This window comes from Zalophus californianus, chromosome 14 (assembly GCF_009762305.2).
Source record: "Zalophus californianus isolate mZalCal1 chromosome 14, mZalCal1.pri.v2, whole genome shotgun sequence".
In the NCBI taxonomy this organism is placed as follows: Eukaryota; Metazoa; Chordata; class Mammalia; order Carnivora; family Otariidae; genus Zalophus; species Zalophus californianus.
The window spans coordinates 58,185,472-58,209,712 of NC_045608.1; the positions used below are offsets into that span (position 1 = coordinate 58,185,472).

A 24,241-nucleotide genomic window follows, 5' to 3' on the forward strand; every position below is an offset into this window, starting at 1 on the left:
CGACCTCGACCTTGACCTTGACCTTGACCTCGGGGTGGCTGTTGCTCTGGCCTGTCTTCCTCCACAACCTGCAGCCACTCCTTCCCAGCTGGTGCCTCGCGGTCCCACCTTCCCCTACCCCAAACCTCACACTCAGCCCCCATCCCGAGTGCAGAAATCAAGACTTCTCTTGCCTCCTCTAGGAGGCTAGGTGCGCAGGAGGGGCTCTGCGGCATGGCTCGGTGATTAGCCTGGGTACCCACAAGCCTCATCACATGGAGCTCCCCATTCCATGACAAGAACAACCCTGCCACTTCTACTGCATGGAACTACAGGTCAGGCTCCTCTAAGCACTTGAGATGTATCAGATTAAGTCACTTAATCTTCCTGCAATCCTCGGAGTCAAGTGCTATTGTCACTCCCACTCCACAGATGAGGAAACAGAGGCCCAGAGAGGTTAAGTCACCTGCCAAACGTCACACAGCTGGGGGGGGTGGAGCCAGGATAGGGACCCGGACCATCTGCTTCTGTAGTCTGTGCTTTCCTCTCTCTGCCTACCAGAAATCTCCATGCCCCAGAAACACTGAACACTGTTGAGGGCTTTGGATTTCTGAAATTTCCAGACTGCTAAAGAGTTACATTTTTCGTTTGAAATGACAAACATGCTCAATTTTCACTTTGAAATAGAAATCTTTCCAAGACCATTCGTCTATTTCTCGCCATTTTAAACGGAGTATGCCACATGTTTTTAACCTTTTAAAATGTGGTCGTTCCAATGATTGTTTCCACCCTGTGAAGGCCATGCAAAGGAGGCAGCTGCATTTGTTAGAGGTGTCTAAGAACCAAGGTTCTGACCACAGGCTGGTAGGAACTAAGCGTGAGCTCAAAAAGTGAAGGTGGTAAGGCCCCGACGTGGGCAGCTATGTGGCTTTCAAGGCCAGAACCGTGTGGTGCCTCCCTGGGACAGGTGAGGCTGCAGGTAACCCAGTTCGGAAGCAAGTCTCTCGACCCTCACTCTCCTCCTTGCTCCCTCCAAAGATTCCTCTGACCACCAAAGCCCCCCTCTGAGCATCTGACCTCCTGGGTCCTAGGTCCCCGCCCTGCACCATCTGCCCTCCCCCTCCTGCCCTCAGCCTCTCCTCCCCCACCACTGTCTCCCAGGCAAACTGCCAGCTGACGGCGCATTCAGAACCAGAACCGGCGCAAGTGCAAGCGTCCTGGGGTCCCTGCTGCTGAATCCCCCGAGGGCTGGTGGCCCTCCCCTTACCCCATCTCCAGCCATGCCAGGTTCTCACTGGTTCATGCTCTGTGAATGCATCCCCTGATGGTCCCCGGCTCAGTGTGAGTCCCCTTGGGGTAGGAACTAGCTCAAAGGCCTGATCCAAGCCACACCTTTTCCAGGATTCCCACCTAGATCGTCCCCATATGCTCTCTCTTCCGGTGTTCCCTAAGTCGACAACATGTGGTCTGAGCGTCTTTCTCCTTTAGGTCTGGGAGGTTTTCTCTCCAACCAAATTGGAAGATCTAGGGACAGGGGCATAGTCTTCTCTTGTTCTCCTGCCCCTCCCCCAGCACTGCCTTCCTTCCTCCTTCCATCCCATTCTTCAGGTCTTCCTGCAATGCTCCACCCCATGCAGCCACCTGCTTTGAACTTGGGACCCTTGCTTCAAGTTCTGCAAGCTGCTTTATATGGATGTTATGTTTATTCAACTTAAAGATTCAAGAAGCTTTTGAGGGCAGGACCCCTAGGCTCGTCCATCTAAGCTTCACAGGAATGGTTCTCCCAGCTCCAGGCTAGGCCCCCCACCCCGCCCTTGACCCCTCAACAGGGAGCCTACACATCACCTTCTACCCCCAAGCCCTCCCTGCATTTCCTCATCCACAGATCATAGAGATTCCGATGGCATAGAGGACTTTGGAGATCAATCTGGTTCCCCCCCACCAACCTTCTGAGAAATGGTGAAACAGAGCTCCAGAGACAGAAGGTGGCTATCCTGACCACACTGTGGCCCTGGGTGCAGCCAGGACTCGAGCATCCCTGAGGGTCACCTCGGCCCATTTGTGGAGCGGACAGCCTCCAGGAATTCAGGCATCTGTTGGTTTTCAGGCTCAACTCAAAGACAAAGTGCCGGAGGGAGGGTCTCCCCAGCAACCAGAGTGTCCAGGTATTTCAGTGACATCGCCCAGGGGGAGGTAACCATGACAGAAAGGGCCAACCACTGGCATGGCTGGAAGAACACAGCCTTCCTTACGGTGGACACGGCTTTGGGCTGACTCCAGCCCACCCCAGCCTATCTCCCCGTCCAGTCCCATCCCCAGGCCCAAGCTCACCTCATACTTCGCAGCACCCATGCCTTTGCTCCTGTTTGCCCTGCCTTGAATGTTTGTCTCCCCAACTCTATGTGCTAAAGACCTCATCCTCCGAGGCCCCCGAAGCCTCCTCTGATGACCCTGTCCCCAGCACCCTGAGCTCACCCTTGTATGAAGCCTGGCTCTGTACACATCTGGGTCCACGATTTCCCCCCTCCCCATGCCCTGCTCTCCCATGGTGCCTTGTCCAGTGCATCAGTCAGGGAGAATGTGGACAACAGTGGGAGATCCTGCCACTGAGAGCTGGCTGGCAGGGGGCCGGTCTGGGGAGCAGGGCACAGGGCGAGGTGGGGGGCGGGGCACTGAAGCCACTCAGAGATGGAAGGAAGGTCTGCGAAGTTCAGGGCGGGATGCATGGGGTGGAGCAGAGTGTAAGGGGGGGGCGGAGCAGGGAGCAGATGGAGGGGCTCACTCTGTGTAAGGCCAGTGCTAGGGGCTAGCCTGTGTGTTGGTCAGAGCAGCACTGACCTGCAGCTGTGTGTGTGTGTGTGTGTGTGTGTGTGTGTGTGTATAGCAGGCTTAGAGACCGCTGAGCCCACAGGCCAGACTGATGTAGGGCGCTGACTGCAGGCTGAGGGTGGGTCAGCCTAAGGCCAGTTAGGTGACAAAGATAATAGCGCCAGTGGGCACAGCGCTCTGTTCTGGACCTGGGAGGGATGGGCAACGTGGGGACTCACGGCCCCCACCCCTCCTGGCCCCTCGTGGCTTTGATCTGACTGACGTGTACTGAAGAGCTGGACTGAAGGGGAAGGAGGCAGGGGCGAACAGGCTGGAGGGCCACAGCCCAAGAGGGGACCCTCTGGTGGAGGCGGGGCTGCTGGACCACCCCCACCCCACTTGACCAGCAGGGGGCCCAGACCACACTCAGAGCTAGGGCAGGCTGGGCTTGCAGGCTGTGGGCAGGGGCCCCTCTGCACGCTCCTCTGGGTTCCTGTAGCTTGGCTCTCCTGGGCAGGAAGAAATGGCGATCCAGATCTCAGGAGCTGCCCAATGTGCGTAAACTGGGGTGGGGTATCATGGGTAACTTTGGAGGGGTGACAGTTTGGTGAAGGAAGGGCTGTGTGCATAATGAGAAATCCATAGGAAATTGCTGGAGTTCCACTCAGACTTGAGCTCCTTTGAGCTTCATGCTTCCCTAGCGACAGATCCTCACGATCCTCATTTTACAGGTGAGGACATCAGGGGTCAAGGGGAAGGTGGCCAAGCCGGGAGCCTGTCTGACCAATGAGTTTGGACTAACAGACCCCCAGGGTCCTTTCCAGAACTGACCTACATGCCCTGGCTCTAGGACAGTCTGCTGCAGGGACTATGAGCTGGGCTCTCTGGAGACATTGGAATCCCCTGTCCAAGTGGGCTCCTGGGGCAGATGGAGGAGCCTCACTGGCAGGATGACCTTTTCTGTGGGGTGGGGAAGGCAAGACCTTGTTAGTATTCCTGCCCTTCACACTGGTCTCTCTGTGAGCAGACCCACGGAATCCCTGAGGGTGGGCTTATTTCTCCAGCCTCCTGTGGGTCTATAGGTTCTGGAATGGACCTGAGGTCTTTATTAGATCTCAGCCCCCCAAGCCCCACTGGCCTTGCCTGGCCTGTCCTGTGCCCCGTGCACACCAGAGCCTTTGGATGTGACTTTCCAAGAACCTCTTCTTCCACTAGGCTGCACTGAGTCACCCCTGCCCCCTCAGCTGCCCGTGGAGTCCCACCTGGTGGCTCCAGCTGTCTCTGCCGGTCAACAAGAGGATACAAGTTCTCCAGTCCATGATGAACAGGTCTCCCTACTCCTGCCCGCCTTCCAAGCATTCCTACTTCTTCCCTTCTTCTCCACTGGCCAAATCCTGCTCATCAGGGGATGGGGATTCTCGGACCCCACCCCTTCCAGGTTCCACCTTCCTGACCTCCTACCACTCGCTTGGATTGGAGAGGGCCTCATCCTGCAATTCTGCTGTCTTCCCTCACCCTCCTCAACACAACACACAAACATGGTCACCTTTCAAAAGAAAAACCCCAGTCAAAGGCCCAAGTGAACAGCCTCTTTGGGGACAGCAGGAGGTGGGGAGGAAGCCCCAGCTCAAAGACTCACCTTCTCTCTGTTGCTGGGGGATCATTGGAGGTGGCTGAGGAAAGGCCTGGCTTATCTGACCATAGGCAGCAGGGTAGGCGGCTGCTGGAGGGCCAGAGAGAAGAGGCAAGAGGGAGAAACCGCGACAGAGACATGGAGAGAGACAGAGTGAGAGGCAGGAATAAAGAGAGAAACTTCAGTGTTGAGCAGTAAAAGCAGATCAGCCAAAAACGGCATTTTTGCTTAGCCACTTAAGATAGAGCCAGCTGAGTGTGTGTGTGTGTGTGTGTGTGTGTGTGTGCGCGCGCACTCACAGAGTGGGGGGAAGGCAAATTTATTCTGAAATAAGGGATAACCCACATGCGTGGATAATCCACAATAATGGATCACCAAAAGCATTGAATGCCCAGACCAGATCACCCACACAACGCCATTCTCTGAGCCACAGCGGACTCTGGCACACATATCCTCCGCCCCCTCAGATGGCACCTGTGTGGGAGGTGGGGCGCCATGCGAGGTGTGAGCTTGGCCTCTGGGATCCTGCCAGGGGTTGGTCCCTGGGGGCAGAGCACTGAGTTGGACAAACCTGGTGCTTTCTGCATTCAACTGGGAAGGGTCAGAGGCGGGATAGGAATGGCCAGCCCCTTCCTCCGCCTGACCTGGCTCCCAAAGGCGCAGGATCTGAGGTCAGAGCTCAGGGGTCCCAGCTGGTGAGAGAGAGCTTCCCCTGACCTCCAGATGTGAGAGGCCAACTTCATCAGAACCCCCACATTGCCCTCAAGGGAGATCTCTCTGGCTCTTTCTGACCTGGCCAGGCAGCAGGAGACTGGCTGGGCAGGGATGATTATGGTGTGTGTGAGGGAGACAGAGAATCAGGGCTGACAGCAGGCCTGGGGCTTCCTACAGTGGCTCATGGCCTTCCCACTCAGTGACCTAAGGCCATCTGCTCGCCCCAAGGCTATCTCTTCTCAGTTCTTTTTTCTACCTCTGGCTGCGTATCCTCCCTTGTTCCCTGTCATTTTGCTGGAGCCCCACTCCTGTTGCCTGTAAGTGGCAGGGGTGGGGGGATGGGTCAGAACTGCTTCCCTTCCAGGGTCGCTCCTTCGCTCACACCCAGGCATCTACACTTGCCAGGCCAGTGACGTGAGCTCTGGCCTCATCCCCAGTGCTGCTGTGTGGCTTGGGGCTCCTGGACACACCGGCCCCGGCAGCACCACGGCGGGGGGAGGAAAATCTGGCCTCAGGGATGAGTAACTGCCCAGCAAGGTCAGGGCTTTGGCCTGGCTCACCTTCTCCTCTGAAGTGCTGACCACCGACCACCCCGAGGGTACCCTGCCGTCACAGGTCAACTCTGCCTGAATGCTAGGGGTCCTCTCACCGGAGAGCCCTCCCTCCTCCTCCCCCTCGCCCTCCCCACCCCAGCTCTGGGCCCAGGCCTGGGGTGGGAAGGAGACACTGGCGCCGGGGCATGAGGACTGGGGACGTGCGGATACTAACGACCTGCGTACTGCTGCACTCCAGCGTAGGCCTGCTGCAGGGGGTCCGCGGCGGTGGGGCTCTGCGCTGCGGGGGAGCCAAGGAAGCAGAAGTCAGCGGTGCCCACCCAGACCAGGCTCTCCCCAACCGTGCCCACAAGACGATGCCGTGGCTGCATGGCTCTTTCCAGCCACTGTGGCGTCTGCCCCACCCTGACTGGGGGCTGGGAACGCAGGCTGCCGCCGGCGTGGGGGGGGGATGGGTGGCTCCCTCAGGAGGCTGGCAAGGGCTGGGAAGGGGATGCCAGAGGAGGGCTTGACCACGACGGATTTGGTGGGAAGATCCTGGAAAAGGGCTGAGGAACTGTGGGTGAGGAGGCTAGAGGCTACCAGGAGGGTGGTCTCCTCCTCACTTATCCCCAGCACAAGCCAGGGGCAGATCCCACCTGGGTAAAATAAAGGGCATGAGAGGCTTCATCCCGTCACTCTGTCCTCCTGGGCCACCCATGCCTGCTCAAACCCAGGCACCCCTCCATTAGTCTCTGGGGGTTTGCCCCAGGCATGGAGGTTTTGCCTTCTGAGGCCATGACTGCGACACCCTCCCCAGGGACTAACCACACAAATAAGGTCTGCCCCGTGGGCTGGGAAAGGGGTGGGGCCCACTGAAACTGAAGAACCATGAGACCAAGGACCTTCCTCCCACCTGATGCCATGAGTCTGGGATGTCTACCGCCCAGTGTGAGGAGAGGAGCCTTAGGCTGATACTCTGGCAAATAACTTGGATTAGCTGGACTGGGAAGAAGGCTTGGCTCATTTCTGTTGCGCCTGTTGGGTCTACAGGTGCTGTGGGTAAAGGCAGTGTGAGCACTACCCTTGGTGACCAAGGCCACCGATGACTGACATGGGAGGGGGCTGGCCCTGGAGGCCCAGGGAGGCGAGTGGGGACACATCCAGCCTCAGTATGTTTGAGGCAGACCGGTTAACAGAGCAAGGCAGGAAGAACATTATCTGGGCTTATCTGCTTGGCAACCCAGGCCAGCCAAGCTAACTGGTAGTGCTAGGCTTTGGGGCCCACAGACTGGGAAGAATTCCCAAATTTCCCTTCCGAGCTCTTGTCCCAAAACCGCTCAGGAATATTCCACTAGAACAATAGCTCCCGAGCTGCAGGGGAGCCAAGGGAAGATCCTGGGGCGATAGTCTTTGGACACAGCGTGGATGGCAGCAGGGAAGCTGGGCCCAGGAGGGCACTGCTCAGAGCGGGGAGCTGAAGATGGGTCAGGACGCAGGTCCCTTCCTGCCTGGGGTTGTCTTGGGACAAAACCCTATCCCTCAGCATCCTTCACAGTGGAGACTGGAGCCAGGAGCTCCCAGTGGTGCTGGTGCTGGTGCTGGTGCTTGCTGGGCTGGTCTCCTCCTCCTTCCTGCTCTCTCTGCCTGACTCCTCTACTGGCCCCAACTCTCTAGCTTCGTCCCCTTGGTCTTCCCAGCTGCTCAAACACAAAGTGCCTTTATGCAAATTAGAAAAAGGTGTCTCTTCCTCTGGCCAGTTTGGTGGCCGAGGCAAAATCTAACCCGCACCACTTCCATAGCAGCTGTCCCCAGAAGAGTGCCAGCACCAAACAAGTGCTCGGCAAATACGGTGACCCACAGAGTGAACGGGCCTGAACGGTTGTGAGAGCTGCCCTTCAGGGGTATTAAGTCGCGGCAGAGGTCACGCTGTGTGCTTCACACCTGCTCTCCATGAGCAAGAGGAGAGAATGGAGAAGCTACCCAGGCCTAGGAAGTGGAGAAAAGCATTTCTGAGACCCCTCTCTCCTTCTCTGCTTAATGACCTCGTTAGTAACTGCCAAAGAGTGAACACTTTGAAGGATCTCGCTCATTACAGCGGCTCCAAACTCCGCATTTAAAGATGGTAAATTAATTTTTTTAATGTAATACTTTTCTCTTTTCCTTCCCTCCATCCTTCCCTCCTGCTCTGGCAGGGAATTGTTTATGGGATGTGGCAGATTGTTACAAATGGGGGAGAGGAACATTTCCAAATTCCGTGGGGGAAACAGCTCACAGATGCTGGTGGGGGTGGGGAACAAACAGGTTTGTCAAAATCTAGAGATCCAGATGGGCTTGCAGGCAGGGAGGAGGGGGGAAATGAAACCACCCAGATGTGCTGGGGACTGGATCTCCCAGCCCATGAGCCTGAGCAGGGAGGAGCCCAAGAGCCTGAGATTGGTGGGGTCTCTCCCGCCTCCGGCTTGCCAAGCCCCTCCCTTCTTCCCTGGCCAGCCTGGAGTCTTCGTCCTTCAACAACACTCCAGATCCTCTGGCCCTGCCACTTCACTCTGGGCTTCTCTGGCCTCTTGTCTAGGCAGTGAGGGGAGAGGTGTGGAGCAAGCACTGGGATCAGATCAGAGACAACTCCAAGGTCAAAGTCAGGAAATTCTCCTCTATTTCTTGCTAGCACAGTGACCTTGCACTCAGCTGCTGGTGGAATGTTCATATTCTATGGATGTCTGGGCCTCACTCCAGACACTGAAATCAGAATCTCTGGGCTTCTGTGATTTCACAAAGTCACCCAGAGGGTTCTGATGAGCAACCAGAGTAGAGAGCCCTATTTTGCCCCCCAAGCTGACCTCTTCTGTCCTAGTTGGCCAGCCCCTGCCCCGGCCAGGCAGGCCCCCCCGGTTTCTGCACCTCCAGGGCAGCCCCCTCCACAGAGGTGTGTTCCTTGTTCATCCTCACCTCTCTAATGCCTACCCATCTGTTAAAGTGGATCTGGGCCTCCTCCTCGGGAAGCTCTGTTGGGCTTCTTCAGCCTATAGAACTCTCCCTTCATTTGAATCCTTTAGCATCTCGAGGCAGACAACATTCACTCTTGATGAACTCTGTTCTGCCTTATTGTCTCCTTATGCTGTGAATGTATATTGTATTCCTGGCTGCCTTTGAGCTCCCAGGGGATTAGGCCCATGTCCTGTTCTCCTTCTGGGGCCCCCTTTCATCTGGCACAGACTGGGAACTTACTAGTACTTATGGGGACTCTGTAACCTAGTCATCTGCCCTCCAGGAAGGACAGCACTCTTCACATCTCCATCACTTTGCCCCTTGCCAGTCTGCTCTAGGGCTTTAGGCCCAGCTTTCCTGCTCTCATGTCAGTCTATCCACAAAATCAGAGAGAACAGCTGCTTCAAGTCAGCTGGGTGCTCTCACCACGAAAGAAATGCTAAGTTTGAGAGGAACAAAGTTAATTAGGAGCCTACCTCCTGGATCTCGTGTGCCTGAATTGATGCTAGAAGCGCTCGGGCGCTAACCAATGTTCTGATTCCCTGTCCCAAGTGCTGACCATGGTCGCATACGGATCCAGGGACCCAACAGAGGCCAGGTTGCCAATTTATGTGCCTTTGCTTCCTTCCTACAAGAGTTTTTTCCTACTTAACACTAAGTATGATTATCCTCCTAGCATCTATCTCTTCACTTCCTATGGGTCAAATTCACCCTCAATTAATTTGCAGTTACTAGCCTCTCTACCCGACTGTACAACTGTGTCTATTGTCTTCTCTGTCCTGACGGAGCTCCACAAATGGGCTTCTTTCTCACCCTCAGACTGGCACCTCTCCAAGAAGGAGAATTTGGTCTCTTCTTCCCAACCAGGGGCTCCCTGAAGGAGGGCAGGAAGCTAGCTCTCTCTGATCACATTTGGGGTTTTACCAAGGAACAAACAGAGGGTAGCAGACACATGTTCCCTGTTATAACACCAAGGGCAGAGACGGGATGGGTGAGGAGTGTGTTGCATGGGGAAGGAAGGGTTACCAGACACGCTTACCTGGGTAGGGGTGGATGCCGTTAGCAAACACAGCTTCCGCAGCAGGTTGCCCATTGGCCTGTGGGGGGAGGCCGGTGAAGCCGTTCACCCCAATGGGGGATGGGATGCTAGGCACAGCTGGTGCAGTGATGCCTGGAGGGGTGCTGCCACCTGGTTCCAGAGGTGGAGAGGGGTGGAGAATGAAGGGAGGCAAGCGGAACCAAGGTGAGGAAGGCCAGCCCATGGAGCTCCACCCATTGGCTCCAAGGGCCTTGGAATAGACCTAGACTTTACCTACCAACTCAGTCCTATCTGTGAATCATGCCTTGGGTTATCTCCCTGCATGGTAACACCACTCATCCCAACTGCATCCATCCTTCAAGGCAGAGTCCAACTCTAGCCTACCCCATAAAGACTTCCCTGACTGGTGACCGCAGCATGACCTTGGACCTGCAGCACATAAACTATTCTCAGTGTCCTTGACTTTGACCATACTTAATTTTCCTTTCATCTTTTTCAGTGGTTATTGCTCACCCTGGCAAAGTCAGGATGCCTTGTTTAACCACTAAGGGGCTTCTAAGTTTCTGGCTCTGCTCTCTTCTCTGGATCACAAAGGGGCTGATCTGCCTCCCCACCCAAGAGTTTTGCTACTCAGGTGGAGGAGGTACTAATTCTGATGTTCCCTTGCCCTAAGGGAAGAGAGAGCCCTTTGCAAAGTCCACAGTCAGCCCCGTTCATACATAAAATAAAACACTTTGGTCTCCTCCAGTGGAGGCAAAGGTGATGCTCACTGTGGCAAGGGTAAAGTCAGGGTCAGATGACAATACCCTGTGCCTTCCCTATGCCAGGTGGGTGGAGCCCAAGGTGTGGATGGCATGGTGATTGTATTGGAAAGGGCCTTCCTCTTCATGTAGGAAGCAGGGTCTCTCTACAGCTCCTGGATGTCAGGAAGGCTGCTGGTATGGTGTGGGAACAGAGAGCCAAGGAAGCTTGATGAATGAGAGCTTCAGGTGTTGGGGCCAGCCCTTGGGACTAGACAAGGGTTTCTTAATTTTGGCACTATTGACATTTGAGGCCAGACATTTCCTTATTGTGGAGAGCTGTCCTGTGCATTGTAAGATGTTTAGCAACATCCTTGGCTTCTACCTACCAGATTACAGTAGCAGGCCCACCCCCCAACGAGTTGTGACAACCAAAAATGTCTCAGGACATTGCCAGATGTCCTAGGGGGCAGAGGGACAAAATTGCCGGGGTTGAGAATCGCTGAACTGAACAATAGCCAAGATCCAATTAAGAACATGCTTTGTGGGCTGCCTGCGTGGCTCAGTCCATTAAGCATCTGCCTTCGGCTCAGGTCATGATCTCAGGGTCCTGGGATCAAGCCGGGCGGGGAGTCTGCTTCTCCCTCTCCCTCTGCCTCTCCCCCTGCTTGTACTGTCTCTCTCAAAATGAATGAATGAATGAATGAATAAATAAATAAATAAATAAATAAATAAATAAATAAAATCTTTTTAAAAATTTTGAAAATTAAAAACTTTTTTAAAAAAAGAACATGACTGGGCGCCTGGGTGGCTCAGTCGGTTAAGCGACTGCCTTCGGCTCAGGTCATGATCCTGGAGTCCCGGGATTGAGTCCCGCATCGGGCTCCTTGCTCAGCAGGGAGTTTGCTTCTCCCTCTGAACCTCCCCCCCCATGTTCTTGCTCTCTATCTCATTCTCTCTCTCTCAAATAAATAAATAAATAAATCTTTAAAAAAAAATAAAATAAAAATAAAAAAAGAACATGACTTGTGAAAGGGGTTATTTCCAAGCCCCCTGTCCTTTAATAACTCCTGATGTCCTCTCTTGCTTACTGTGCCGTTGTCTTGGGAAAACCCAATGAGTCTAAGTTGGGTTAAAGAAAAATGAAAAAAATGGGGCTCCTTCTGTGGTTAGACCAGGAACCTAACAAGGTCACAGAATGGGCAGGGGTCTTTACCCCTCAGACCTCAAAGGGAGGTGTTTTCATGTGAATTTCTTTCTAGAGATCTACAAAAGAGACCAAGATGAATTGCTTCCTGACATGGCTCAGTAACTTGAGTGAAACTGTCATCACCTTGAAATCATGTCATTGACAGCATGGGGCCCACATCCCATCTTCCCCTGGGTCCCCAGGGATTAGAACATTCTTAAGGCAAACTTCTGGAGGATGAGGCCTGCTTGGGCCCATACATGTGTGCTCTTGCCATAGAAAGGTCCCTTAGTAGATAAAATTGGCCAATCAATAGGTCCCACCCTGAGTCCAGCTGCTTTCCTGCCTGGCCAGGCCCCGTGTTGGTACCTGCCCACTCACCTGAGGTTGGGGTCATGGGTGCGGCCGCCAGGCCATTCATGTTGAGGGCTGCCATCTGCTGCATCTGGGCGGCGGCGAAGGCAGCCATGGGGTTCAGGTAGCCGCCCTGCGCGACTGATGCCATTAGTGCCGCTTGCTGCTGCATCAGCTGGGGCAGAGGAAGCGGAAAAAATATCATGCGCTTCCGGGGGGGCAGCCCTCCCCACCAGGGGGCTCAGCTCCCAGAGACCAGCCTCCTGGGGGGGCCCTGAACCCCAGGGAGTTTGGCTCTATCTCTCCACCCCCACTGCCTGAGAGAACTCTATTCATAAGTCATGGTAGGGCCTTAGGGACTCTAAAGTTGCAGGGTGGGCGTGAGGGGTGGGACTGGCTCCATGGGTGTTGGTCCGCCCTGTGAAAGGTCTGTCATCCGTGGAGATGTGGCACCCGAAGCTCTAGAGACATGGTAGATGAGCCTCTGTAGAACTAACTTGGCATGGATTTGTTTAAAATGGTCTTCACTTGGAATCAGGAACAGCAGGATCATGACTAGAACTCTAGGCACCCCCAGTGTTGTCATAAAGGAGAGTGGGGACTGGGTAGGTCGTGGACATGGCTAAGTTTGGACACTGCTGAACAAGTGAAGTAGGCTGACCTCTTTAGATTAGGAACCCTGGCCCAGCTCAGTGCCACACATGTGGGGGCTGTGGTCACAAGTCTGGGGGGGGTGGGCAGCTCAGGGGAGATGTGGACAGAGGAGGCTCCAATGTGGAAGGAAGAAGTGGGTGGCCATCAGCATGAGGCAGGGTCTGGGGGGACTGCAGGGGAAGGGTGGGTGTGGGGGACCCCTGCCAGGAATGCCCAGAGGCCTGAGGCCCCGGTTCCCTGAGTGAGAGCGGGAATACAACAGCCACAAGCAAACACCTGAGCCTCTCTCCGCACCTCCAAGTGGTGCCTCCTAGGGTTTGAGGAGTGGAAGAACGCTGAGGTAACCCACCTGCTGCCTGGCTCAGAGGCCTTCTCTCTAGCTCTTCCCCTTTAGAACCAGGACAGCAACCCCCTCCTCCCCGCAGCCACCCTGCATCAGCCTAACCTTGTCTTAACCCCTCTGGCCTCTACTCCCTGGGTTCATTCCTCACCACTCCTCAGGCCCCAGGGCAGCAGGATGCTCTGGGCCAGGAGCAGGGCTCCCCCCAGCACTGTTAGGTGTCCTTGCTCTTTGGGGCTCTGAGCAAAGTGAGCTAGAGAACAGCTGCGCCCCCCCACAAACACACACGCGCGCCCGGCTGTGCCCCCACTTACTGCCTGTGCGTAGGCGCCGTAGGCCCCGAACGGGATGGCCATGGGGTTGAACATGCCCATCTGGCCAGCCATCTGCTGCATTCGTCGCATCGTGCGCTCCTTGTCAGTGTCGGCAAACTTGACCACCAGACTGGATGAGGCTCCCTGCAGCCATTACTGCGTGTGAGGCCCACTTGCCCCAGCTGCCTCCTCTCCCAGCTGTCCTTGCCTCCAGCCTGGAGGCACCAGATCCTCCCCAGGGCAGACGGGCGGCGGCGGGGAGCGGGGGGGGGGGGGGGGGGGGGGGGGGGGGGGGGGGGCGGCGGTAACGGAAGGCTAGCTCCCGCGCTTGCACTCGCCCAGCCACTCGCCCAGCCACTCGCCCAGCCACTCGCCCAGGCCCTCGCCCAGCGGTCTGGGATCTTAACCCCACCGCGGGCGTTTTTATCTAGGGGCAGTCCAGTTCCTTAACATCTCTGGGCCTCGGAGTTCTCGTCTGAGAAATGGGGATACTGATAATGCCTTCTTGCCTCTCGGGGAGGCTGTGAGCCCCGCACGGTGTGCACGGAGCGCAAGGGCAGGGGGGGGGGCCCTGCGGGGCTCTTGGTCCCTCCCTCTGGGGCGCCGTGCCCGCCCCCACCCCACCCCCACCCCAACCCCACCCCCACCCCAGGGTTGGGGGCCCACTCACCGGCATAGTCTGGCTGCCGTGCAGGGCGTTGATTGCGGCTTGCGCCTCGGCGTGGGAGGAGTACTTCACAAAGGCGCACCCTGGGGGGACGCGAGAGGCTGAGCCACGGCACGAGGGCCCCCAGGAAGGCCAGAGAAGCGCTATAGGGCTGAGAGGCGGGGCACGGGAGGGGCGGAGGGGAGAGGGCGCATCCCAGATGAAAGCAGAATGGGTGACCCACAGAGACTGAGAAAGAGAGACACCGAGAAACACAGCGACACAGAAAGACCTGGGCGGGCCAGAAAGTTAAAAGACCCCTGAAGTCTCTCTGCCCCTGTCTGGACTCGGCTAGTGGCCATCCCTTATGCCCAGGCCGGGACCGCCTCGCCCCTTCCAAGCATGCTTCCCTGGCTCGGTCGCAGGTTGGTCGCGGCCAGCTGGAGACGGCCCAGGACCTGGCGGTCAGTGAGATGCGCGGCCGGAGGCCTCGCCCGCCCGCTCCCCCGCCCCACCCCCACGCACCCTTGCTGTTGCCATCCGGCCCGCGCAGGATGGTACACTCCTCGATGTTCCCGAAGGCCTCGAAGAGGCGGCGCACGTCGTCCTCGGACTGCTGCTTGTTGAGCATGCCCACGAAGAGTTTTCTATCTTCTGGAACAAAATTAGGAGATGCTTACCCGGGCCAGGGGAGCCGGGCTGCACCGGGGCGGCCCGGGGGTAGGGCACGACCGAAGAGGAAGGGGGGGTAGGGAAGAGCTGGGCAAGGGAGAGAGCTCATAGCTGGAGAGGGAGGGCTGGGGTGTGGCTAGAGCAGGATGGGCCACAGGGTGAGGAGGTTGGGGGAGAGGGAGAGCATAGCCAGAGGAGGAGGTGAGGAAGGAGGGTTTGGGCTGGATGGCAGCGACTGTGCCCCCTCCCGCCCAGAAGGAGCAAGGCCACTGGTCTGGCTGCTCACCTGTGGCACACAGATGGCCCACCGGTCGTTTGGGCAACTCAACATTCGCTCCCTCCATCCTCTTAGACATACACTCACTATCTTCTTGAGCCACCTTCACCCACAGATGCCAAAATTACTGACAACAGGCAAGTCTGCCACAGGGCCTTTGAATAGGCTGTTCCCGCTGCCCAGAGTGCCTCCAACATCACAAGGTTGAATTCTCTTCTTCTAGGTCTATTGCTTCCTCATCAAGGTCCCTCCTTCCGGCTCTCTTTAATTCTCTGTCTCAGCTCCTCCCTCTGATGGCCCAGGTTTCAAAGGACAATCATTCACTGCCTTGCCTGTGTAGCTGGTTTCGGTCTAGCTCTCTCCCCGCACCCCATGTCCTCTCCCTGGGAGAAGAGACGAGGCTTTGGCTGGAGCAGTAGTACCTGACACATAGTTACAGAGTGGGGGAATGAACGCCCTGTGCCATTCCTAGGGTCACACCTTCTTTCTACCTCACATTGTTTTTACCTCCATCTGGTGTCCCTTCCTGGATCTGGCCCTTCCTATTTCAGGCAGCAAAATTTAGCCCTGGGCACTTTGGTGGGGGGGGCTGTTCCTGAAGGCTGGGCAACCTCACCAGCCTCCCCCTATTCTTGTGTTGAGTCCCAAGTGGTTTGTTGACACCACTTGGCCTGACCATGTGCTTAGGGTAACAGGGATCACACTGGGCTGTGTGGATCTGCAGCAGCTCGGGGCTGCCAGAGATTTCGAGTCCCACAAGCTTACTGCGGTGTGGCCTTAACTCCTCCCACTGAGGTGGGGTCTGTGCTCCTTCCCCTTGGACCTGGGCGGGGCTGTGAGTGCTCTAACCAATAAAGAATGGCAGAGGTGAAGCCTGCTGATTTCCGCACTAGGTCATAAAAGGGATCCGCTTCTACTTGGCTCTTTGAGGATGCTTCCTCTATGGAAGTCAGCCACCCTGCTGTGAAGGACTTACAACGAGGGCACATAGAGAGTCTTTATGGAAAGGAACCCAGGCCCCCAGCTGACAGCCCACATTGACCACTAGACATGTGATGAATGAGTCTGCAGATGATTCCAGACCCCAGCCTTTGAGTCTTCCAGCTGAGGCCCAGACATCCTGGAGCAGAGATAGGCCTTCCTTCCATGCTGTGCCCTGTCTGAATTCCTAGCCTGCAGGATCCATGAGTGTAACAAATGGTTGTTTCACACCACTCAGTTTGGGGCAAAATTGTTATGCAGCCATGGTACCTGGCACAGAATCCCTGCGGTAGCAGCGCTCAGCAGGTACTCACTTAGATGTTTGTTGACTCTCCAGTGACTGACAAACACAGGCACACACAGCCAAGGATGCAGAAATGCACACCCCCAAGTTGCAAATGGCCTTGAGTTCCTGGTTCCTCGGAATGTGAGAGCATTCTGGGACCGCGTCCATCTGTGCTCAGGGTGGTTGGCACCTCCTGCCCCAGAGAGCCCCTCCCCTCTTGCCCACACTGCCAGGGGAGTTCACATAGAGCTGAGGGACTGTCCTGGGGTCTAGAACAGAGCAGAGGAAACCAACTTTTTGGTTGGTTTCCTGCAAAGCTGCACAGGCCACCCCAGAGTTCTCCTCTTCAGGAAGCCCTGACCTCTGCCTTGCCAGTACCCCTTAGCCCAGAGCACCCAGCACTGGGCACCTTCTCAATGATGAGGGGGCCCTGGGTCACAGTGCCTTCCATGCCCCGCAGGGCATCATTGCCACTTCCTGCTACCAGTGCCGGACTGGGGCACACCAGCACAGCCCTTCACCAGTAGTGGGCTTCAGCCAAAGCTCTGGGGCCTGGAGCCCTAGCCCCACCACCTGCCCTGCCTGGGCTGCTTGACCTGGCTTCTGGGGCCATCTCAGGACCAGGCACACCCTGGCCCCATCTTCAGGGCTCTGGGACTCCAAAGTCTGGGCTGGGAAACCAAGAAGAAGGAAGGAGAGAGAGAGAGTGGAGTGGTGAAGCTGAGGAGGGATGGAGGGAGATGGGGTTAGGGCCAGAGGGAGAAGGAACATGGCAGAAAGGGAGGAAAAAGAATCAGAAACAAAGAGGGGCACCTGGGTGGCTCAGTTGGTTAAGCATCTGCCTTCAGCTCAGGTCATGATCTCGGGTTGCTGGGATGGAGGCCCGCATCGGGCTCCCTGCTCAGGGGGAAGCCTGCTTCTCCCTCTCCCTCTCCCTCTGCAGCCCCCGCCCATCCCAGCCCGCCCCCGCTCGTGCTCCCTCTCTAAAATAAATAAATAAAATCTAAAAAAAAAAAAAAAATAAGAGACAGAATGCAGAGATGGGCAGAGGAGAGGCAGAGAGAGAGGAGAGAGGGTCAGGGGCTTATGTTGAGCTCCCAGAAGCTGCAGCAGCATTTTGCATGAAGTGGACAGAGCATTTCAAGTCTTCAGGAGTGCTGGGACGTGGCAACTCTACGCTCCAGGCCGGTCTAGGGCTCCCCCTTGCCCCCAGGGCCTTTTAAAGACCCCCATTAAATGGGATTTCTGGAAAGACAATGAAGTAAAACCCCCTGCGTCCAGCTAATCCCTGGCCCCCCTGCTTAGAAATTCCGTCTCCTCCCCGGGAAGGAAAGGGGGAGGGAAGAGTAGGCCCCTCCTCCACCTGAACCTGATTCAAATGCTGGGACCACAGCCCGGAGCTTTCTCCTCTCTCCTGACGTCTGAATGTATTCCTTTATCATCATTATGACAGCCTTCTGATTGCATTAAAATTCATCCACACGTGCCTTTCTATCCAGCCACATTCCTTTTGCCAGTTTTCTTCCCCCTAATTTTTTCTTCCTCTCCCCTGAAATCTTGCCTTCCTAACAGTTCTCCATTCTAGACCAGGACCCTTCCTTCTGGAGGACTTTACAAACATGTAGGGGGCCGGGCTCCTCCTACACCTGACCACCCAGATTTCCCCAGGGAAACTGCAGCTAGCCTTGCCTTTCTGGAAGACTGCAAGAAACCAAAGAAACCTGCTCCATATTTACTCCCCTAAGGGTTCTTGGGTGACCCCATCCCCACTCAAATGTTGGTGGTTTCCAGGATCCTCAAATGCACCCCGTTTGTCCCCTCTTCATTTCCACTGGGTTTTGGTGTGATTCTAGGGATTCTCTTTCACACCAGAGGCTGGAAGGACTCTGAGTCCAAGGGTGGATCTTCTTCGGGCCCAGGCCCTAGGGCTAAACCCCAGCTCCCCTCCTTACAGATGTATAACTGCTTCCCATCGGGGGCTTTAGGTCTACAAAATGGGAACACTCAGTCCTGCCTCAGGTGGTAGATGCTAGGCTTCCAAGAGATACTACAGGGACAGGACCTGGTGAGCAGTTACAACATGGAGGGCCATTACTCAGGGTTCTCTATTCAGGAGGAAGAGGAAATGGAGTGCCACCTCCCCTTCATTTGCCCTACCCTGATTTGGCCAGGGAGGGCCACCCCCTGCTGTGTGTCCTAATGGGGAAAGGTTATCTCTGGGGGAGACCAGACTCAGGCTGTGGCTGACCAGCTGAGATGGACAATCTCCCCCTGTCACCCTACCCCCTGTGACCTCCTCCCGCTCTGGCTACTTTCCCGAGGCGCTGTCCCTAAGTTGTTCTCAGATGACCAATGGCACTATTTGCTGGTGTCTTGGATCTGATGCCAACTTAGTGAGAGTCTCAGAGGATGACTCAGTTTCCCCATCCAGTTCCCATCCTCTCCAACATCCACATAGACCCCTAACTCCGGCGACAGGCCGAGCAGTCTCTGAGCACGACCTGCCTATCTGAGGTAATGCAGGGTTCCTGGGTGATGTTCTCACTCTCCCCTGTAAGCCCTGGGCCTTAAGTCCATTGCCTCCCACAGCTGGGGTATGGGGGTGTTGTTGCTCCTCTGAGGAGGTGAGCCCAGGAGAGACAGGGGTGGAGATGGGCTGAAGATGCCCCTGGGTGGGAAGTCATAGGGCCCAAACATGTGAGCAAGGGGAAGCTAGTGACTGGAACCCAGTATCTTGCCCTCAACAGAGCCCAGCTTGGGGTAGGGCAATATGTTCATATTCCGACTCTCAGGGCTGAGTCCAGTGCCAAATTGCCCCAACCCTCGAGTCTTCACATGGGCTCCTCCTGTCAAGAGACAGAACGAGGGGGCATGCTCCTCAGTCATTTCAACTGTTTGCTAAGCACTTTCTCCGAGCACTGTTCCTGCAATAGTAATGAGAGAGGTGAATCTGCTCACTGGAGCTGACATCCATCCCCTGACGGGGACACAGTCACTGGAGCTAATGTCCATCCCCTGACGGGGACACAGCCCATCTGCAATAAACCACTTCTAAACAAGACAAAGGCCACTGGGGCTGCCACACTGTGGCCCCCAGAACTAGTGTGCCGTCCCCAGAGGGAACAAGGCCACAGAGTGGCAGAGCTGGACAGGGCCCTGGATAACACCTAGGTCCCACCTCTTTTCAGATGAGGAAGGTGGAGCAAAGGGGTTGCTCTAAGACACACAGTGGCAGCCTCTCAGGGTCTTGACTTCCCAATCCCATGACCTCTTGTTCCTGCCTCCCTGCTCTTTCCAAATGTGAGTGCCTGTGTCTGAGGGTGTGGGGAGCACCTGGGGTTCTGGGGAAAGGGAGTATGACACCCCAGAAGAGCTGGGCAACAGAAAGTAAGCACAGGTCCTTAGCCCTGCCTGGACCCACAGAGAGCAGCTCTGTTCTCTGTGCCCTGTGTCCTCCCACTGCCAGGGACTGGGCAGAGTCTACAGCACCCCCCAAATAATGCATGGGAAAAGTACCCAGTTCTGTGTTAAGCGAAGGTGTTCATGGCCATCTTAGAGAAGGACCTGGATCAGAGCACCTGACCTCCCTCCTGGGTCCACCCTCTGGTGGCTCCTTCAGCAAGCATTTGCTGAGCACCTACCGTGAGAGAGGACAGCCAGGAAAGAGCTCTGGACTGTGCACCAGAGGGGCCAAAAGGGGAGATGGGAGTGTTTGCACCCTGAAGGCTTCCAGGAGGAGGGGGACTGGAGTTATGCTGTCCAGAGGACAGGTGCGGGGGGTGGGGGTGGGGAATGCTCCAGGCCCACCTCAGAATTTGAGCAAAGTCTGAGAGGTGGGAGGGACCCCTTCGGCTGCTCTTGTCACCCACTCTGAGGGATCCCTGCATGCCACAGGGCTTGCAATAGGGGGACCTGCTCAAGTTCAAGGCCTCGTGCTTGCTCCCCCTCCACCAGCGCACACCTCTCCCATTCCTCTGGCCTCACCAGTCTTTTTTATTTTCCCAGCACCTCAGTCTAATTAAACTTCAATTTCCCAACCTCTAAGAAGCCCTGGGAGGCACCCTCAGGAGCCATAGGTAGGTGGATAGGTGCTTATGAAAAGGCAGTGGCATCTGGTTGCCAGAATCTTAGGCTTTTTCCAGTCCCCCTGAGAGAGAGAGCCTCCTGCACTCCTTCACTCCCGACATCAGGGCAGAATGGGGCTCGGGCTGGAAGGAAGGCCCAGAAAACACAGAAGCCGGATGGCAAAGGCAGTCCCCTCCATAGGATATCTCAGGCTGGTGCCTGGGCAGGGGGGGGGGGGCGCAGATGGGCAGGGAGCATCTCCTGGGCTCCGCAGGGGGAGGGGGCCCCTGATGGGGGCGGAGGTGGGTGGCAGCAGAACCGCTTGACTTGCCAAATGCCAGCGCCCTAGTGCTAATGCTCAAATTCCAGTTTAATTTCCAAAATTCGATTCGCTCATTACCACCGGCATTAAACAATATTTCCTGCTTAAGGAGAGACGGCACTGTGGGCGAGTGTTCAGACGGTTAATGCCTTTTATTGCCACAGTAGACTTTTACTGTTCTCTTCCCTCCGGCTGCTGAGGGAGGGTTTGTGGGGGACGGGAGTTGGGGAGAACCCCAGGGCCAGGGGCCAGGGTGGGGAATAAATGGCTTTGAGGTCTGGGGCGGGTGGGGAGGGCAGAGGAGTTAGTGGGGGGCCTGGCAGCTGGGGGGGATACAGGGCCGGGTAGCAAGAGACACTTTCCTTTGGGTCCCTGGAGACTCAAAGACAGCAGTTTGTTAGTGAGGAAAAAATGCCAGACGTTCACAATCACTGAGCCAGAGGTCTTCCCTCCTGCTCTGCAGGCTCTGGACCCCAAGGTGCTCTGGCTCGGGCCAGAGCTGGGAGCCTGGGGTGCCCCACGTGCCTGCCTCAGCTGCTGGCAGAACCTGGAGCCCTGGGGACCATCCCATGCAGGGCCCTCAGGCATCTCTCAGGCCGTTTGCTTTGGGACCAGGAGACTTCCCAGGGTGCCTCCCGGATTCCAGATCCATCTGCTGTCCTTGGAGATGATCTCAGTGCTCCAGGGCCCACAGACAGTGAGTCTGAGGGGAAAAGGCTTACTCCTGTTCCCTAACTTCACTGAGGATCAGGAGGACCTGCAGTCGAAGGGACAGGAAAGGCACACCAACTCCACCAGAGGGGCTGGAGGTGGAGGTGGGGTTGGGGGGAGACATCTTCCAGGCAGTAACTGAAGCTGTTTGTCAAACCAACCTTAGGCAAGTCACGTAGCTCCCGGGGCCCCTGTTTCCTCATCTTCTAGAGGGAGAGAATAGCTGTGCCCACCGCGTCAGGCTGTTAGAAGTTAAACCAGCTGAATGCACAGGGTTTTAGCACAGTGCCTGGCACAGAGTGAATGCTCAGTAAATGCACCCATTGTGCCAGTTACAGCCCTTACTGCTGCTCACTCATAGGGGTGCCGACTGGTGGGGTGAGGATGCCCACCCCCACCCTCATCCCCAGGGGTGTGGAGCGGACCCCCACGTACTTTGAAATAAACAAAGTCATGCTTGCCCAGCCCAGCCTGAGAAGCCAGGCTTCCCTTTGCACCACCCTGACCCAATGGCAGTGTTTGGGGGACCACTGAGAGGCTCCCTAGCCTCCTCCAGGAGGGCTACCTGGATTGATCCAAAATGAGGCATTTCTCCCAAAGTTACACTGAGCCCCACCATGCACCATTTCCACCAGTCCTGCTGGTCCAGAAGCATCAAGCACCTCTGGCTCCTAAGGGACCAGCAGGCCTCAAACGAATCATCTGAACCTAAATGTGTGCCATTTTCAAGATTGATGACCTCCCAACCCAGGGCCCAAGACCTGCCCTGCCTCTTGTCAGCCCTGGTTAGAGCCCCCGCCCTCCCCCAAGATAGCAGCATGCAGCCTCAAACCTGCCTTCCAAGTAGGGGGTGGTCGGCAGGGCAGGGGGCTCCTCTCATTATGGGAGCCTGACAATTGCCCCTCCTTAAGTTGGTGAGGGCTGTTTACAGCATCCATCCACACCCCGGTTAAGGGCCTAGGTTTGGATCCCTCTGCAGCCGTGTGATGGCATCAGCCACCCTCCGGAGAGCCAGTCCCTTCACCTGGCACATGGGGTCACTAGCCAGGCCTAGGTGGGTTCTCAGCATGAAGTGAAGAGTGAGTAGAAAAGTCGTGCCCTCCTTGGTCCCTACAACACACACTGTGCCAGAGCCAGGGAGGCAGCTGGGCGGGAGCTGTCTACCCCTCCAAGGATAAAAGCCTTTCTGCCCAGGAAGAAGACTGAGGAAGACATCAAACCAGATCAAAGGCTGCTGGGGCTGGGGCTGCGCTGGGGCTCCCTCTCCACCAGGGATGCAAATGAGGACCCTCAGCCAGCTCTGGCGTCCGGGGGGAGGCGGTGCCAGGCCTTGATCTACCAGCTCCCTCCAGACAGGCACCGTTTGATGTTGGGGGTGGGAGGAGGCAGGAGACCACAGAACTGCATCCAGGCCCCTCACTCGCATTCCTTCAGCTGGCCTGCCTTCCGTGCTTCAGGATTTGGCCCGAGCCGAGCCGTGGGGGTCACCTCCTCGCTGTCTCCTGACACCCACCCAGGCCCCCGCTATCTGCTCTCCACACAGTACCCGGAGGGGTCAGTTCAAATCCCAGGCAGAGCCCATCTAGTTCTGGCTCAAACCTCGCACTGGATCCCATGTCACTGAGAACAAGCCCAATCTTCTAGAGGTCGGTAAGAGACTATAGAGGCATTTCTCCCAGATCCGTCCTTCCTTCCGGATCCCTCCTTCCCTCTGCTCCAGACACCTAGGCCTCCTTGCTATCTCAGGAACACTCCCTGTGCACCTCTGCCCCGGGGGCCTTTGCGCATCCTGTTCCCCGTCTTGTCTCAGAGATCATGTTCTAGACATCTTCAGGGCCTCACCGCCAGCAAGCCTTCCATCAAGTGTCACCCTCCCATTGAACTTTTCTGACCTTGATTTCGAATCACAACCTTCACACCCCTGTTCTCTTCCCTGTATTTTTTTCATGATATGTATCACCTTATTTTATGCATTTATTTATCTCTAGCCTCCCTTCCATAGAGGCAGGGATGTGAGTCCAATTCATCCATTGCTGAATGCCCAATGCCTGAAGTGCCTGGCATGTAGTAGATGCTCACTAAATATTTGTTGACATGAATAGAGGAATCCAGTTGCTCAGTGAGCCTCGGGATCAGAACTCGGATGGGGCTGGCATGGGGGCAGGTGCTGGGGACAAGGCACTGACCTCCAGGAATCCTTAGTAGGAAAGGAGTGGACCTGGAGATGAGTGCAGGCACAGAGCCTGGAGTGGTGAGCTGTGTGGGCAGGGGGTGGATGGGGGTCTCAGACGTTTGAGCTGGGCCCTGAAGGATTCATGGGCACGGTCTGCCAGGTAGAAATCAGGAGCAGCAGACATCCCAGGTCAGGGAGCAGCACATGCAAATATTCTCCACCTGCCCACAGTCTGAACACCTCCCTCAAGGCCCAAGGCCTGACCCCTCACCTCTGACCCCTGCACACTTGGCCCAGGACTCACAATCTGGGTCTAGGCTCCTTGCCTGTGCCCGTTCTCACTGCCGACCATGTGCTCCCTGGGCTTGGCCTAGCTCCCTAATTCACAGCACCGACCTACCCAGCCCCCATGTTGCCCCTTCATGACCAGAGCCTGTGGACCCAGCTCCCACATCACAGAATGTCCACTGCCCCACAGGCAGCACCGATCGGACCAACTCCCTCCTCGGACTGACTCACTTACTCCAGGAGGTGGTTAAAACAGCCACAATAGTAAAAATCATCATGGTTCTCATTTATGGAACACTCGCTATAACCCAGGCAGTGAGAGAAGCACTTTACAGGTATTGTGGGTATTTGATTATTTCTACTGTGTCGATGAAGACCCTGAGGCCCAGAAGAGCTAAGTATCTTTCGCGGGAATACACACTCAGTCATCAGTGAAGCCAAGACCACGACTCAGTGGTCTGAGCTGAGCTCTCTGGTCCCCTTCCTTCCAATGGAAGACAGCGTTACCTGGACATCTCACTCCCTCTCCTTTCTC

General features: G+C 56.2%; 1 protein-coding gene across 34 annotated transcripts in view; it reads right to left on the bottom strand.

Annotated features, from left to right (window-relative positions):
* CELF4 (CUGBP Elav-like family member 4) overlaps window positions 1–24,241 on the bottom strand; it is a 297,038-nt gene that overhangs the window by 16,743 nt on the left and 256,054 nt on the right. For 13 of the 34 annotated variants that reach the window (XM_027576208.2, XM_027576213.2, XM_027576185.2 and 10 more), the window contains exons 4-10: window positions 14,457–14,585; window positions 13,956–14,035; window positions 13,286–13,429; window positions 12,005–12,152; window positions 9,695–9,844; window positions 5,903–5,968; window positions 4,427–4,510 (exon numbers count right to left, since the gene is read on the bottom strand). In XM_027576208.2, the coding sequence (XP_027432009.1) occupies window positions 4,427–4,510; window positions 5,903–5,968; window positions 9,695–9,844; window positions 12,005–12,152; window positions 13,286–13,429; window positions 13,956–14,035; window positions 14,457–14,585 (801 nt within the window). The remainder of the gene's footprint in view (window positions 1–4,426; window positions 4,511–5,902; window positions 5,969–9,694; window positions 9,845–12,004; window positions 12,153–13,285; window positions 13,430–13,955; window positions 14,036–14,456; window positions 14,586–24,241) is intronic. The other 21 variants (XM_027576209.2, XM_027576201.2, XM_027576186.2 and 18 more) reach the window with 3 other exon arrangements.